Below are 18923 nucleotides of genomic sequence, written 5' to 3'. Positions count from 1 at the left end.
CTAAACTTGCAGATAATGGATCCACATTCTGATAGCAAGGATTGTTATTTGTTTTTGATTACTGGAAACGGCAGCCGTTTTAGAAGTCAGTTTAGATCCACTAAGTTTGAAGAGTAAAAATAGGCAAAATTTTTGGTTCAGATTTGAATGTTAATTAGATAAAGATATATCAATCTTGTCATTTGTATAAAATTTGAGTAGAATTTGATTGGATGGTTACAAGAATTATCATTTTCTAATTCGAAAAAATAGTTGTAATTATATCAATAAAGATGATACAATATTAACTCAGTATTATTGAAAATGATGCAAATTTTTTATTTAAAAATCTCCAATTGGCAAGTATTTTTTTTTATTAAATACTTTTTTTGTCGAATATAATTTTTTGACAAATTTATTTGTCTTATTTATCTCTTATAGCTAGATCATTATATTGTGAATTCATGAATCTATATCTTAAGGAAGCTAGAAAAAAAAAAGCTGAATTTGAAGGAAAGGTGTGTATTTTTATTTTGCAAGTTTAGGATATCAGTTACCCTGAAGGACTACGACAGTAGGGATTAGTTCACTTGGGTAGCATGGTACCATTTTTCCAGAAATTTTTTTTTTATGAAATATGGTTATTTTTTTGTCAAATATTTCTGTTATTTTTTTTTTAAATCATATTTTTTTGTCAGTGTTACCGGAGGAAAATTAACCAGGTAAGGAATTACGTTAATTCTGGTACAATCCAGTTTTATAGTTTGACTACTAGGAATTATGTAACTCTGCTCACCAGTTAATTTCCCCCCTGGTTAAATGTAGTTATTCTATTTTTGTCAAATATTTTTTTTTTTCAAGCATTTTTAGAATTATATGTAATATATATGTATTTACTACTATATAAATTTTACAAAAAAAAAGTTGAAATAAAATATATCTTAAATGATTTTTAATTGTATTAATTGTATTAGAAAATTTATTTACTAATTGTGAAAAATGTCTTGCATTAAAAGATTTTTTATTGTCTGAAAACAAGTCTTATTTTTTAAAATTTGAATATCAAAATTTGACATTGTAAATATAGGAAAATTATGAAAACTTGAAAATATTAATAACCCAATTTGTTACTAATATTAATAATTAATGGAATTCGCACAAAAAAAAGTATTATGCTCTATGATACTTACTGTGTTAACTGTGTTACAAGGACATTAACCTAGAACCTAAAGTAATTTACAAAAACTATGGACCAAACCGCTGCTATCGTGACGATGTCACCTTGGTTGACCGAACAAAAGGAACCCGTGGCGGGCGATCCCTGAGGGACTAAAGTAATAAAGGTTGTAAAATCTCAATGAACAAGAAAGCGAACAAAATAATACAAATGAAGAATTCTAACTAAAACAAGTCATCCGTATTTTTCTTTTATCTGCCGATACTATATGTAAATACTGTCGGGTATAGAATGATACTATTAAAAAAGTCCGTAATTGTTTTTAAGGGGAGTAATTAATCTCGCGCTGGAGTAGGCGGGTAGATAAGAGGCAGCAACCGAGACTTATTATGTATCACTAGTAGTTGTATGTGAGGTATTGTCCGGAGGGGGAGTTCTTCGGAAGAAAACGTCCGGAGCGTTAAGAATTTCTCGGTCTTTTTTATTAATGACGAATCGCGCACTAACGTTTGCTTTGGGTGTAACGCCTTAGTTCCATAATAATCGTTTGTTGTTTTTGAAGATACCATTGTCTAATTCTAAGGGCGTCGTAATATCCGTATTGTAGTGAGGTAATTTGCTAACGTCGAAATGACGTCGGATTTTGCAGTCATATTGTAGGTGTCACGATAAAAAATACGAGGGTGCCTGGTGGTAGCGGAGGTAAAGGTTTCTTTTTATTGTTACGTTTTTTCTGTCTACGTAACCAGTTCTTTTCGCGTCGCTTGTCTTTCTTAGAATCTGGATTATGCCGTGGGTCGTGCTGAGTGTTTACCAAGCGGATGTTTATTTGTCAACAAGAATTTTTCGGGTAAGTGATGGATCTGTTTAAAAACTGTAGGGTTATAAACCTCCGATGACGAAGGATATAGGATATAGGCTTAATGTTGCACAAATGTCTTGTCCTAAGATGCTACTGGTTAAGCGGTTCCATCTATCTTATGGTCTGTTTTGGTGAGCGAACGACGTCAAATCGTAAATTAGAGTATGTATTCTTTGCAATATACGCGTTTCTTAACTGAGTTTCCTTTAGTGGTCGTCGAATTAGCCATGGCCTTATTTAGCGGGTTTAAATTGTCCTTGTTTCTTTGAGTTATATTTTCTGATGGTAACAGTATAGCTGAGTCCGAGGCGGTCGGAATGAATATCTTTGCCTTTTGCCTGATACTTTGCGGAATCGATTTTTTGATTCATTTGTTTTTTGTACAATTTTTTAGGTTGGTAATCGTGGGTCTTTTGCAAGAGAGTCATCTCGGTGGTATAAAGTAACATTTTGAATATGTTGTTCACATCGCCAACGGTTTTTTAGACATTACGTGGGCGGGGTATTGTACAGTCGGATATAAAATCCTAAGTAGTTCACGTGTTCTCCGGAACTAAAGCGGATAAACGTTTTAGTCCGCTTGTTATTTTTTGTCACTTGAAAGTCTGTTACGTATGGCTAAGCATTTTTCTTGTAGTCATTGGCGTTAATCTGTTAAAGTATTTGTTGACGGTCTGTTTGGAAAATTGGTGATTAAGGGAAAATACGAACGTGAGGTATTTCCCCAAAATGAAGTTAAAATTGGGTTTGTTAGATGTTGATCGGGAATGTGTGACGATGATCCTTAGATAAATCTATATCATTCGTGTATATTGAAAAATTGTTTTTGATCGACAGGGGTTCGTCTGCATGAAAATGTAGCGAGAGCAGGAAGTATCTGCCTACATCAGCATTGTATAACGTTCCGCTCCCGCGTGTATCATATGATATTTATGGGTTGAATTTCTTTAACGTGGTGTGGAGAATATGCGTATTGCAAGGTTTGTAAAGGCGAAGAATAGCTTGAGTGACTGGTAGTGTCGTCAAAGGATCGTTTTCGGTCGTAGTAAAATTCTGAGAAGGCTTCGCGGGTTCGTTGGGAGTAAAGGGTAATAGGCGGTACTATTGAGTATAGACCAGTTAAAAAATGTTGTTCCTAACTTTTAGCACGAAGGGCAACAGGAAATAAAAAAGTTATTTTAAAAAGGTGTTTGAGTCCACTATGTTGTTAAAATAGGTGTGTGAAACGTTGTAAAACTCTTTCGAAGTGTGACGGAAACGAAAGTTTTCGTTATATTAAAAAAAAATACCGAAATTTTTGGTCAAAAAACTTATTTTATACGGTACATTACATGTGTCTTTTTGTCACCACCCTACGTGATCGACATCAATTTTTAATACATTATATAGTTATTATTGAAATTCTAACTTATTTAGGTTAAAGTGTAACCAACAGTATTTTGTAGTACTTTGTACAAAAGTTTTAGCCTATTTAAAAAATCCTTTTTCTTTTCCCTAGCTCCCTTTCATTATAACTAAAAAAAAATTTTTAAAAAAATCATAATGTCATTAAATAATATTTCAAAAGATGATGACGATTTCTTAAAAGATTTCTTAAAAAGTTTTTATCAACTAATTGTAAAATTAGAAAATTATGATAAATTTGAAATTATTAAAAATATTTTAAATAAATGGGTACTAGATTTTTTTTGTTATAATAAAAAAGATTTTATAACGATATTAAATTTAATGGAACATCATAAAGAAAATGAAAATTGGTTTTCTGGTTTAATAGGATATTTTTATGAACATGATTTAATAGATGTCATTGATAAAAATAAAGCATTAAATTTATATTTATTATCATTTAATAATAATAAAAATAATGATGATGATGATGATTATAAGAGCAAAGAATTGACTTCTAAATATCAATTATTTAATATTATTATTTCAAAATTTTTATTATCATTTTATTATTACAAAGATATTATTTTAGATAAAAACGATTTTATTCTAAAAAAATTTAAATATTTTGAAAATGTTCACGTAATTTCACATGAGCAATTTGAAGATTTTAATGGTTTAGTGATAAATATCTGTAAAGATGAAATAGATGTTATAGAAGAATATTTTGAATCAAAAGAAAAATATTTAAACGAAAATCAATTAGATTATGATAAAAAGAAAGGATTAATAGAATTAAACAATTTAGGTTTATGCTATCAATATGGAATAGGGAAAAAGAAAGATGAATTTAAAGCATTTGAATTTTATTTGAAATCTGCAGAAAGAGGAAATTCTTGTGCACAAAATAATTTAGGTTATTGTTATCAAAATGGAATTGGAATAAATAAGGATGAGAAAAAAGCATTTGAATGGTATTTAAAAGCTTCCAATAAAGATATATATGCACAATATAATTTAGGTCTTTGTTATCAAAACGGTATAGGAATAAATAAAGATGATAAGAAATCTTTTGAATGTTATCTTAAATCTGCTGAAAAGGGGTACTCAAATGCACAAAATATGTTAGGTGATTGTTATAAAAATGAAATCGGAACGAAAAAAGATTTAGAAAAAGTTATTTATTGGTATAATGAAGCAATAAATAATGGAAATAAATTCGCAATATGTAATTTAGGTATTTGTTATCAAAATGGCGAAGGTGTAGAAAAAGATAACGAAATGGCTTTTAAGTTATTTCAACAATCAGCTGAACAAGAGTGTATAAATGCACAGTATCAGCTCGGATATTGTTATAATAATGGAATTGGAGTCGAAGCAAATATGACAAAAGCATTTGAATTATATATAACTGCTGCCAAAAAGGGGCATAGACTTTCACAAAATACTCTTGGAAATTTATATAGTGAAGGCAAAGGTGTGGAAAGAAATTTAGGAAAGGCTGTTTATTGGTATGAAAAAGGAGCAGAAATGGGATGTAAAGAAGCACAATATAATCTAGGTTATTGTTATGAAATTGAAAAAGATGAAGTTAAGGCATTTGAATATTACAAAAAGTCTGCTGATCAAGGGTATTTAAACGCTCAATTTAAGCTAGGATATTATTATGAAAAAGGAATTGGAACTGAAATCAATAAAGTAAAGGCATTTAAATTATATAAAATTGCTGCAAAAAACGGACAAAGAAATGCACAAAGTAATCTTGGAATTTTATATGAAAATGGTGAAGGTACAGAAGAAAACTTAGAAATGGCTGTTTATTGGTATAATAAAGCAGCAGAAAGCGGGTGTGAAGAAGCACAATATAATCTGGGCAATTGTTATAAAAATGGTAGAGGTATAAAAAAAGATGAAAGAAAAGCTTTTGATTATTACGAAAAATCAAGTAATCAAGAATATTTAGATGCTAAATTTGAACTTGGATATTGTTATGATAAAGGAATTGGAACTGAAATTAATAAAGTGAAAGCATTTGAATTATATAATATTTCCGCAAAAAGTGGACAAAGAAATGCACAAAGCAACCTTGGAATTTTATATGAAAATGGTGAAGGTACAGAAACAAGTTTAAAAAAGGCTATTTATTGGTATAAAAAAGCAGCTGAAAATGGGTGTAAATTAGCACAATATAATTTGGGTAATTGTTATAAAAATGGTAAAGGTGTAAGTAAAGATAAATATAAAGCTTTTGAATATTATAAAAAGTCAGCTGATCAAGGATATTTAGATGCCGAGTTTGAATGTGGATATTGTTATTTTAATGGAATTGGAACTCATACAGATAGATTTAAAGCATTTGAATTATATGAAATAGCAGCCGAAAAAGGGAATTATTTAGCTCAGTATAATCTTGGATTTCGATATTTTCATGATAAAGGTGCTGGAAAAAATTCAAAAAAAGCTATTTATTGGTATAAAAAAGCAGCAGAAAATGGATATGAGGTTGCACAATATAATCTAGGTAATTGCTATAAAAATGGAAATGGGGTCAAAAAAGATGTAGCTAAGGCATTTGAGTATTATAATAAATCAGCCAATCAAGGTTATTTTAATGCTCAAGTTGAACTTGCATATTGTTATAAAGATGGCATTGGAACTGAAATTAATAAATCTAAAGCATTTGAGTTATATAAACTAATGGCTGAAAAAAGATGTAAAGTTGCCCAATACAATCTCGGGATTTCATATAAATTTGGAGAAGGTGTTGAGAAAGATGAACGAAAAGCTTTTGAGTATTTTAATAAGTCAGCTAATCAAGGATATTTTGATGCTCAACTTCAACTTGGATGTTGTTATGATAGAGGAATTGGAACAGAAATTAATAAAAGAAGAGCATATGAATTATATAATATAGCAGCTGAAAAAGGTGTTAGTTTGGCACAAGTTAATTTAGGATTATTGTATGAGAATGGTGAGGGTACAGAAATGGATTTAGAAAAAGCTATTTACTGGTATAATAAGGCAGCAAAAAATGAAGATAAAGTAGCACTATACTTTTTAGGTAATTGTTACAAATTCGGAATAGGGACCAATAAAAATGAAATTAAAGCTTTTGGATATTATAAAAAATCAGCTGAGAATGGGTATGTATACGCACAAAATATTCTTGGGTTATTATATGTTAAGGGAGAAGGAATTAAAAAAAATATGAAATTGGCCATTTATTGGTTTCAAAAAGCAGTAGGAAATGGAGATAAGTACGCATATGATAACTTGGGTACATTTTATGAACTTGGAATAGTCGTAAATAAAGATAAGATTAAAGCATTTAAATATTATGAAAAATCGGCTGAAATAGGATATGTTAATGCGAAATTTCATCTTGGATATTGTTATGTAAATGGAATTGGAACAAAAAACGATAAGAAGAAAGGATTTGAATTATATGATGAAGCGGTTTTAAAAGAAAGTAATGATATAAGTGGTGAAACAAAAAACGATAAGAAGAAAGGATTTGAATTATATGATGAAGCGGTTTTAAAAGAAAGTAATGATATAAGTGGTTGGACGAAAAACGATAAGAAGAAAGGATTTGAATTATATGATGAAGCGGTTTTAAAAGAAAGTAATGATATTAGTAGTGGAACAAAAAACGATAAGAAGAAAGAATTTGAATTATATGATGAAGCGGTTTTAAAAGAAAGTAATGATATAAGTAGTGATACAATAAACCCTAATGGATCATTTCATAAAAATGAAGAAGAAATAATGAGAGAGTTATTTGATATTAAGCATTGGTATCAGCAATCAGCAGAAAATAAAAGTAGCGCATTATATAAATTAGGAGAAAGTTATGAATTAGGGAAAGGAGTTAATATAAGTGAAATTAAAGCGTTTTATTATTATAAACAAGCAGCCAAAAGTGGATGTATATATGGAAAATACAAACTTGCACATTATTTTCTTCATGGAATTATAGTTGATTGTGATGAAAAGAAAGCCCATAATTTATATAAAGAAGCAGCTGAAGGAGGAAACAATGATGCACACGAAATTCTTTCAGCATTATACGAACAAGATAAAGAAACAGAATAGTATTATTTACTTTTATATTAAATAACCGAAATTTATATTAGTAATCTTTTTTTTACGCTTGTTAATCTTATAAAGTACATACAACAATTTACTACGTTGCATATTTATACTTTTTGAAAATAAAATTAAGAAAAACCGAATAAAATAATTAGCGTTTTCCATTATTTTATTTCTACCAAATATTAATTAGCGTATTTCCATTATTCAAGTATTAATTAGCGTATTTTCATTATTTTATTTCTATCAAATATTTTAAAAATGAAAAGTATAGACTAAGTATTTATGATATGGCTTTATTTTATACGATCTCACTAAAAAGTATGACTCGTATTTGTATAATAAATAACCTGGTCATTTGACCGTTTAAAGGATTAGTTATTTCTAGTCATCCTAACTAGAGGTTAGAACCCGTTTGATTTTTACTAATCGGTTTTAAACCAATTCGAAATGATATAATCGAATGTAAACCGGTTATATTTAAACCGGTTTAAACCGAATATTCGGTTATATTCAACCGGGTTAAACCGCTGATTCGTTTTATTTATTTATCATATATGGCTATCTTTTTTATCTTTTGATATCATTTTTCCGGAATTAACATTAAATTTTGGCAAATGATCGACATTCCGATCAAAGTATATCTGCCCATACTTTGCAGAAACCCCTGGTTTTCACAAAATATGTTAGACATAATCACTACATGTTACTAACAGATGGTATATATATGTTCTACATATTTTAATATACGCAATATGTTTGTAATATTAATAAAATAATGTTATAATATTTTTAATATATGTTAAAATTTAAACTTAAACTAATATAATGTAGTAAATAATTTTGTAATATGAATAAAACATTTTTACAATATTTTCAAAGTATGTTAAAACATGTACTTAAACTAATGATATAGTGAATATTTTGAATACGTAGTTAATATATTTCAAATATGCTGTTGCTATATGAATAACATATTTTGAATGCTGTTGTTGATATACGAATAATATATTTTGAATATGTTGTTGATATATGAATAACTAGCAACTTTAACGCTTCTAGCATGTGACTATCATATGACTATAAGGTCGATCGCTAGTGGCATTTTTTTTTGTCTCGGCTGTCCTATATTGGCTATATGAAGGCTGTATGAAATCTTAATTTTTTTTAATTTTAAATAATACAACTATTTTTTTTTTTAAAAAAAAAATTAAATTATAGATTTTATCCTTTTTATCCTTTCACTTCAACTCGGCAATAAGAATGTTAATACAACAATTTTTTTCATTAATCCATTAATGAAAATATTATCTGAAATAAAATTGATATATATATAGTTGGAGCTTACTTAAGAATCATAAACTTCGTAGCCACGCTCAATTAAGGCAATGTATTACTAGACCTACACTAAAGATGACTTTAGCAAGGCTTTCTTTGTGAATTAAAGAAATTTCATACACTTTGCCAGCTGGTGGGATAGCTTATGACCTTTAACCTCAAATTCTTTTTATACTAATAAACCCAGAATGTTTGCACCACTAATAAAAAGTATAAGTATAGTTAAGTTACTTCAAAGAATTCCTAAAAAGAAAAAAATTAAATGAGCAATTAGTAAACATTCATCAAATTAAAATAAAAAAAAAATAAAATACTTTCATTTTGTTTATAACCACATGGTATCAATTGAGATAACAGTTCACACTTCAGACTTGTACAGTCAATCCCGGAAAAATTACAGCCATACGATCATCAATATATCAATTATCAACCAAATTTTACGCGTCTAGATCCATCTAAAGAGCAAATATTCATCGGAAATCCAAAAATTTTAAGCTTCTTACTCTAGTGGTTCCTGTTTAATCTCGTCAAAGATTAGCTTTAAATACTTTTTTTAAAAAAGAGATGAAATGATTTAAAGAATAATAAAATATAATTGTTTCAATCTAAAAGTGTATAAGATATAATTGTAAGGAATATGTAAAATAAACATTTAAAATGTATTAAATATATAATATTATACAGAGTTCATAAAGAATAAAATGAGTTAATTAATTAAAGTATATGGTTTATTCATTCTAATCTAATGAAAGTCTCAAGGCAACGTTATTAAGCTTCTTAATAGACTTGATATTATATTTAGTATAACTGATAATGTATTCTCTGACGAATACATATCATTATTTATATTATTTATATTAGATATATATATGTGTATATATATGAGCACATGTATAAATATCATTAAAAATATAAAAAAAAAAAAAATTTATTTCGGGTAAGCCTCCTATTTATACTATTTTATATAAAATTATATATCACATGAATCATGTGATACAAATATTAATATAACCACAGCCACAGCCGCAGTTATTTATTTAAACTAAAAATAAGCTTTTTCCTTTTTGGGTTCGATTTTGATATAGTAAGTTTTACGAACAAATTTTTACTTTTTTTTTGAGAAAAGTTACTAACTTTTCTCATTTCTTTGTAGGTTCCATTTTTTTTCTGAATATAGAAAGTTTCGCAATTTTTGCAAAACTTATTTTTTAAGAAACCAGATTTCGGTAAATATATTTTTCATTCTTTTTTTTTAATATTTTAACGAACTATTATTAACAGTTTAGTTCTTTTTTTTAGGTAATTCTTTGAGTCTCTTTGGATGTGGGAATTCGGCAAGTAAAATTTTTATTTTTTTCTTTTTTAGTTTAATAAATAGTTACTAACTGTTCATTTTTTCTCTTTTTTTAGATGGTTCTTTCAGGTTTTTTTAGAGGTTACATTCTGGTAAGTTTTTGACTATTTTTTTATTTAACTCTTCCATCTTTCAACGAAACATTTCTAATACATTTCTTTTTTTTTTAGACAGTTTTTCAGATTTCTTAAGATATTGGATTTTGGTAAGTATATGTTTTCACTTTTCAAATTTTTTTTCGCCTTTTAACAAATGGTTTCTAACAGTTCATTTTATGTTTTTTAAGGCGTTCTCTCAAATCTTTGGATATGAAATTTTGGTAAGTAATTTTAATTTTTTTTCTTAATAATTTTATTTTAACAACTTATTAACAGTTTATTCTTTGGTTTTTCTCTTTTAGGTTTTGCCAATTCTTTCTGGAAATAGAGGTGGCTATTAAAGATCAATGGAGTGCCAAAAAAGTTAAGTGTAAAGACGTATCAAAAAAGTTGGCTGATAATCATCCATTTTATCGAAATCTCTATAGAGCTTATGCAGATTATTTAAATTAAAGTGCAGCAATATTGAACAAAAACATAGAATTTTATAGTTCAATTTCATACATGGTTATTAAAGACAATCAAGAACCTGTATGATTAAAACTTCATATTGGCGATTTTGTAGATCTAAATGAAGAATCTAAAGGTGTCGCATATGCTAAAATTGAATTTATTATTTAGCATAAAGCAAACAATGGTCAAATTTTACACTATTTTTTATTTAATTTCAGGTGACGAACTATGTTAATTTCATATCAAGATGTCCACTTTATAATATTCAGAAGCTGGAAGAATCACGTTAGTTTTGAATCTTTCCAATCAATTTTATTGATCACATGTCTCAAATTCACTTTATTCACGAATATAAAAGTACATGTAGCACCAAGCATGATGAGGCTAATTGAAGTTATGTTTTAAATAGTTTTTATTACACTGCAGTTTAATCAGCTAGATAACTATATTGCTAACATTATGTTATTATATTACACTAGAGAAATTCTTTCAAAAATCAAGTCGTACATGAATTTATTGGAGGAAATTTTAATTTAAATCGAAATTTTTATCATACAATCATTATATTATTTTATTATTTTTGAAACATGGCTATTATATTATTTTATTATTATTACTCTGTCTTCGATATATTTTCAATATATGATTGTTATATAAAATTGAATTTCTATTATATTATTGATACATATTTACCATATGATGGCTATATAAAATTAATATTTCAAATAATATTTTTATCATATCTCTGACACATATTTGGCATATAATAACCATATAAATTTAACATACAAAATAATATTTTACCATGTCTCTAACATATAGTTACTATATAAAAATAAGATTTTTATATTATATGTTCAACATATTGTCAGCATATAGTTAAAACAGAGATAACATAAATAGGAATATCATATGTCTGGTATATTTTAAAAATATCGCTAACATATTTTATGAAAACCAGAGGTTTCTGCAAAGTATGTTTTGTTTTATTTTTTTAGAAAAATTCTCGCGTATCATTTCTTTGTCTCGGAATTTGTGTATTAAAATAAATTAAATAAAAATAATTAAAATTCATTGTTTTTTTTTATACTGTATTACTCAATAAAGTGTTATTTATTTTTATTTATTTTTTGTTGTTTTATCTTTATTTGTTAAATAGAAATTTGTAAATTAAAAATAATTTAAATATTCAACACTTATGAATTTAAATAAAAATAAACTGGCAACTTCAAAATCATGAAAATTATGTCATGTGAAGGCCAAAATTAACGTCAAATTCGCTCATATGAAATATGAATGAAAAATTTTTTCGATTAATCGGTTTGAACCGGTTTAATTTAACCGGTTAATTGGTTTTGAACTGGTTTTAATAAAAAAGATTTTTGGATCAAACACTGGTTATAATTAAACCGTTATAAATCCGATGTCCAATACCGGTTCCAAACTCTAATCCTAACCATAGTCATTTCGACCTTGTTTGTTTGATATATTATGATTTATGACATTTCTCTTATGCATGTAATATTCTGTATATATACAGTCAACTCTCTATAATCCAGTGTTCATTTATAAAGAGTTAACTGTATTACTAATATTATTGTAGTTGAGTACAGTACATAAGGAAAAAATCAAGATGAAAGGTAAGATTAAAAGCGTAAATTCAACTCCAGAAGATAATCTTTAATGGTAGTTACGACGTTAAAATCTTTTAAATGAACCAATTTTGATTGTGAGTCGTACAACTGATTATTTGATTCAATTTTGATTGTGAGTCGTACAACTGATTATCTGATTTAATTCACATGACTGCAATGCTCGGCTAATGACGAAATGACAGATGTTCAAACAAATCCACGTTATTGTTAGTCAACATTATTCAACTTTAAAAAAAAAATATAAATATAAATATAAATAGAGAAATAAAAACAAACCGTAGTTAATAGCCAAATTTTACAAACATACTATGGCAGATATCAAACTTACTTGTCTTATTCGTGAAAAACTTCCTGAAGATGCTTTTGAAATTGAAATTGGAAAGATTGATACCGTTTATTATTTAAAGGAGATTATCATAAAGAAAATACCAAAAAAATTTATAGACGATATAGACCTAGACATTGAAGAATTTATCACTGATCCTAGATTTCTTAAATTATGGAAAGTTAATATCTCTATCAATGAAAAAAAGAAGTTTGAGCAACTCAAGAATCATACATTGTCCATTAAAGAAATATTAGGTGGTGAAGAAATAACAAGCAAGTATATTGATTATTATTTCTCTGATGATATGCTTTATTGTAAAGATTTCATTCATATTATTGTTGATCTTCCCATAGGTATTGGTGAGTAAAAAATTTAGACACGTGCGTTTATTTTATTTATATATACTATAATTTCTAATAATAATTTCTAATGTGTATGTAGATAAAAATCTTGGAAAATCTTGGGATTTTTTGAGAAATGGGAAAGTTATTAACATCAAGATGCCTAAGGACCATTCTTATTATCAATTCATTTCCCTTTCTAAGGATGTTTCCTATCTTTTAGGTAATGATAATGAAGAACAATTTTTATTAATTCGTGATTGCTATCACCACCTTGCTGATAGCATTCTTAATCATGAAACTAGAAATTATTGGCATATTGTTGGCAATCCAGGGGTTGGGTTAACCTATTTTAGTTATTATTTACTTTATCGACTTGCACAGCAAAATAAAATCGTTATATATGATAGTAAAGATAATGAATGCATCGTTTTATTTAGCAAAAATTACACCTTATATTATAATTATAATATTTTAGAACGCTATTTCCTTGAATATTTTAACACTCCAGATACTTATTATGTTGTAGATAACAAAATACCATCATTCCGACTTTGTACTTTAAAGACGATCCTTATCACTTCACCCTATAGACCTTACTACAAACAATATGAAAAGGATTATACAAGTCATAAACAATATATGTCAGTATGGTCTTGGGAAGAGATCAATATATGCAGACATGCAAATTTTCATCATCTTAGCCAAGAAGAAGTTTGGGAATTATACATGAAATGGGGTGGAATTCCTTTATTTACATTGAATTATGCTCTCAATAAAAGTAAACAAAAACTTCTTCAGAGAGCAATTGATATTGTTGATCATAATTTATTGGGGTATTATGGGGAAATATATGTTGAAAAAGATATTAGATACATGCTTGCACATATCTTCACAAATGAAAGAAATGATTTGATTTTACAATTTGCCTCTGCATACGTTTCTGAAAAGTTTGTAAATAAGCTAGAAATCTATGAAAAGGATAAGTTGATAGTAGGGAATTATTTTGGTCTCCATAGAGCAGTATTTGAATATATTGCTCATCGTACCTTGTCAAATGGAGGGTCATTTGAGATTCATCCTTTATTCGAATCAATAGATAATTCTAAACTTACAATGTCTAAGAGAGAAAAGCTGATAATTAGTGATATTGATGATATTGAACCTGACAAGTACTGTATACCAAGTAAAAAGAATTTTATATGTGACATCAATGCAATAGTTTCTCCAAACATGTTTTTTATATTTTCTGCTTACAAAAAATATAATGATGATATGAAAGATCTGGAATTGGAAGATCTGGAATTGGAAAAATTAATTGACAAATTTATTGACAAATCAGATAAGTCAATAATTGAACTTTATTTTGTTGTACCAAAACAAGAAAAGGCAATTATTAAAAATAGTAAGAATTTACCATCATTGAATGATCGTCTCAGGCAATATGTTCTGGAGCTTGATTTAACAAAGATATTATCGTTATAGGTAACTATTAAATATTTTAGAATATGATAAAATATTGATATGAGAAGTTTCTTTTATAACTAGCAACAAATATTCATTTTTGTGTAAAAAATTTTATTTTGTATATACCAGGTGGTATGTACTACTCTATAAATTAATAATAGACTTCAGAAATCAGAATATATGGTAACTTGGTGGGATTGTGCCTGTAATATCATGTTGGGGCAAAATTATACTGCGTTATCATGTTGTTGCAACATCATCATGTTGTACTTTTTAGTATATATATTGTATGTTTCTCATAACATAATAGATAAAATTATATTGATTATCTAAACTTATAAACAAAAAAAAGTTTAACGTTATACTTATTGTATATAAAAAAAAAATGACAGAATTCATAAATTCAATTGTATGGTTTATAAAAGAACAGATAAAACGATATGAATGATTTTTCTGTTTTTTATTTTATTTTTAAATTATAACTTATAACGCTTAAAGTTAATCAATCGGATTATTAATCTTGAAACTGCACATATTATAAATGACGTCCAATTATCAAGATATTGACGATGAACGTGTCTTAGAAAGCTTAAATATTGCTGTTCAATATATTGGAGCAAAGATTGATCATAGTAATGTATGAGTAAAGGTTAAATTATGAATAGTGTTCTCCATATCCTTGTAATTATTTATAAACTTGTATCTTTTTTAATTTCATATCGTCGAAAACATCTTATAGAAGCGGATTGTTAAAGAAATTCGAAATCAAAATATGAAACGTTCATTTGATTAATTCATGCAACTAAAAAAATAAAGTTTGCTATAAATCTAGTAAATCTCGATACATTCATTATTCGGCAATAAGTGAAAAAATTTCGGAGGCAATATTTTTCTATTAAAATTTTGGGCTGAAGTCACGTGAGTCATGTGGTAAATGATGCGAATATAGTTCTTATATGTTTTTATTTAATTTGTACCTAACAAGGTTTTACTTTTAAAGTATATTTAAGTGGAGAAAGACCTTTTTATAGCTTTTTCATTATATTTCTACAATTGCTCATAAAATGCAAGGAAAATGCAACATATTCTCTTTCTGCGGCTATTTTATACAAATGAACCGCCTTTTCTTTATCAACATTAACTTAAATTTTATGACTATAAATATTCCCAAGTTTAATATATAATAGAAAGAAGGCTTTACGCAATATACTAAATAAAACTTTATTTAAATAATTTATATACGTTTAATATTTACTAATTTAGACGTTCATATTCTTTCCACTATTTGAATTTGATCCCAATTAGGTCATCAGACGGGCTTCAACGGCTTCTAGTGACAGCACCCTCTCTTATTATAGAGCCGAGAGGATTGAAATCTAATGGAAAGTGATAAAGAAATAATGGCTCTGATGATGCTTCTTCATAGGTTAGTAAAATTAGCATATATTGTTAACTGATATAATAATTATCTATAAATTGATTCACGTACAGAAACGTGATTCGGGGATAAATCCGAAAATCCTGATACTTAAACTTTCACATGATTTTGGTATTACATTTGTGTAAATTTGTGTAAAGGGCTATACTAATTTTCGCCTAAAGGTTCCCTGCTCGGATTCCATGTTAATGACGGCAGATGTTGATCAATCGGACCCGGCTCACCAGCCAGAATCAATGGAACTAGAGGCGAAAATTAGTATAATATTCCGATTGTAAATAACTTAATAAATGTATGTATGCCGGATTTGCTCCGCGGACTTGTCTTTCTATATATTAAAAATAAAAATGTAAAATTTATTTTTTTTTTGTTTATGCCAAAGTTCATTGTGAGAACATAATAACTTTACCTTTTTCGGTTGTATAAAAAAAAGGTTACACAAGTAGGCATCATTTGCAAATGATATTGATAAAAATGTAGAAACAATGGCTGAAAATACAAAATGGATCTTCAAACTATGTATATATATATATATACTGGTTTTTTTTTTAAAAAAATAAAAAAAAAATATTTTTTTTTCTCCTCTCGATATAATTTTTATCGATAATACTACTTATAAAGATGTCTAATATTGCTGAAATTCTTGAACAAAATCAAATTGATAATGATAATAATAATAAAAGTTTACGACTAGAAGCGCTTAATATACAAGCGTGGGCAGGAATATTTTACATATTAATTTGGAATCCAATATGGACTATATTATGTTTTATATGGGTATTGATTACATGTCTATTAAGTATAATTACGTTAGTTTTCCCGCCTTTAGGATTTATAGTTTGTATTGGAACCGTTATTTCTTGGAGGTAATATAAAAAATCAAATACGTGGTATTAGGTTAATACCATGTAATATAATATATCATCATTAATTATCAACAAATTTAATTAATCAACTAATTAATTTTTTTATTATTTAAAGAACCTTGGCGAGAGTTGAACTATTAACGACAACGTTTAGTTCAAATCCTAAACATTTTCATAACGATACAGTCCCGCAAATAACTCGTCGTATGGCGCTTCCACTTTTAACTCGTATATCAGAAACTCAAGGAGGTCCTTTTACGGCTCCTCACACTAATTTTTGTCAAAAAACAAAAGAATTTTGTTTTAATGAATATACATTAAATTGTGCTATTTATTTTTTGGGAAGAAAACCGTTATCAATGATTTATTATTTTATTAAATATCTTTTGCTTTTGGTGTTTAGTTTCTTTCCTTTAACAGTATGTATTTTACCTCATATGTGTAAATCTTCTAGAATTACTGGTGCTGCTGAAGTTTATTATTCTAGACGTTGGTTGTTACCCGGTTGGGTTAAACCTCAAAGAGATCAAAATCAACAACAGAATATGGCGATGGTGGCGTAATTTTCTTTTTTTTTTATATATATTTTCTTTCGCTTCATTTACCTGTATTATTATTCAATTAAATATGTAATTAGCTTGTATAATATTTTTGAAAGTACAATATAATTTTTATTAGTAACATTTTATTTAAGATTTTCGCTTTTTTACGAAATTGGAAAATAAAATAATTTCAGTTTCTATAATTTCTATTGAATATTTTTTTTAAAAATAATATTCCATCGAAAAAATATATTTTAGCGTAACACCTTTCTATTGAAGAATAATGTAACTCATCGAATACGTGATCGAACTACCGTTCATTTCAGATTGATCAATTAAGATTTTGCTTATTATTAATACTCGAGGCTTGCATTTTCTTCTAATAAAATTATTTATATAGAAAGTGAGTAACCTAGATTGGTAACATAAAGTCGCATATTTTACGTACATTTATATTAATTATAGTGTGTACGTTAGATAAAGTGTCATCTTCCTTATGACATACACAGAATCATTGTTGATTACCCAATTATTTCTCCCAGCAAACTCTTTTTCTTATTAAATGATGATAAGTTAAAAAATTCTTAAAGAACTTAAGTGTGGAAAATTGTGATTAGTTTTATAAAGCAAGACTTGAGGTCACAAAAGAAGTTGGATGAATATATGTAGCACAAGTAGTTAATGATTTTAGGAAGAGAAAAAGAGTAATAACTTGGAAGAAGGTAATAAAAAGATTCGACAAATGAGGATATTTAATTATGGGATGATAATCGAAAGTAAAATTTAGACCAAAAGCGAGGAGGAAGAATTAAAGGAGTATGTAGAAATGAATACGATTTGTTCGACAAGGCTTCCGAAAAAAAGATGAAAATGACGAAGACAAAAACACTCGAGCAAAAACGTATCAAGACGGGCAAAAATAAATAAATACAAGTTTAGAAGGAAAAAAGTAAATTGGGTTCACAAATGTAGATAGTATATATAGATTTTTAGATAGGTATAAGTCATCAGGTAATTATTCTAATTCCTACTTTGTTCAATAGAAAGGTTATACACGGTACAGTACTTTAATAACTATTATAGTTTCAAATTCAGTACAGGTCGTATATCGTATAATAAATAAATAATAAAATAAATAAATAAAAATGAAACATACTGTGAAAAAATGGATACTTTTTATACTTTTTTTTTTTCAATGAATACATTTATTTTTCAATTTTACAGCGTGATTTTAGCGCTTTTGCTAAATTATAGGCTTACAAAGCTTGTTCAGCAGGTATGGGAACCATCCAAATATTAACTTTTATTAAAATAGCTTTAATATTTATAATAATATGAATTACCGTCGTTTTTCTTTGTAATAGAGTGTAAAAGCACTTATTATACAATATCTTTTTAAGAAAAAAATTTTTTTTAAAGATAAATGTTAAATTGCTGATCACGTGACAGTCGTGACGTATCAAAGGGGTGGCCTCTATGTTACGGCACTTTCTATCTATTCGCTTTTAATAATTCATCGGCATAAACACCTTCACCTTTCACCTAAT

At 27.4% G+C, this 18923-nt stretch overlaps 3 protein-coding genes across 3 annotated transcripts; all 3 read left to right on the top strand.

The window, feature by feature from the left end:
* Positions 1-3560: 3560 nt before the first annotated feature.
* On the top strand, positions 3561-7499 carry OCT59_028623 (uncharacterized protein; the record flags this gene model as incomplete). The annotated part of the gene is made up of 1 exon (XM_066147427.1): positions 3561-7499. One exon carries the CDS (start codon positions 3561-3563, stop codon positions 7497-7499), a length of 3939 nt encoding a protein of 1312 aa, XP_065994138.1.
* A 5203-nt stretch (positions 7500-12702) lies between these two features.
* OCT59_028622 (uncharacterized protein) lies at positions 12703-14548 on the top strand (the record flags this gene model as incomplete). Its single annotated transcript, XM_025329642.2, has 2 exons — positions 12703-13081; positions 13164-14548. 2 exons carry the CDS (start codon positions 12703-12705, stop codon positions 14546-14548), a joined length of 1764 nt encoding a protein of 587 aa, XP_025165578.1.
* A 2041-nt stretch (positions 14549-16589) lies between these two features.
* OCT59_028621 (uncharacterized protein) lies at positions 16590-17527 on the top strand (the record flags this gene model as incomplete). Its single annotated transcript, XM_025330942.2, has 2 exons — positions 16590-16834; positions 16950-17527. The coding sequence occupies 2 exons, from the start codon at positions 16590-16592 to the stop codon at positions 17395-17397; spliced, it is 693 nt and encodes a 230-aa protein (XP_025165577.1). The 3' UTR covers positions 17398-17527.
* Positions 17528-18923: the final 1396 nt, after the last annotated feature.

Source organism: Rhizophagus irregularis, chromosome 8 (assembly GCF_026210795.1).
Source record: "Rhizophagus irregularis chromosome 8, complete sequence".
NCBI classification, from domain to species: domain Eukaryota; kingdom Fungi; phylum Glomeromycota; class Glomeromycetes; order Glomerales; family Glomeraceae; genus Rhizophagus; species Rhizophagus irregularis.
Note: the sequence above shows the minus strand (reverse complement) of the source record. Positions and strands in the feature narration are given on the sequence as shown.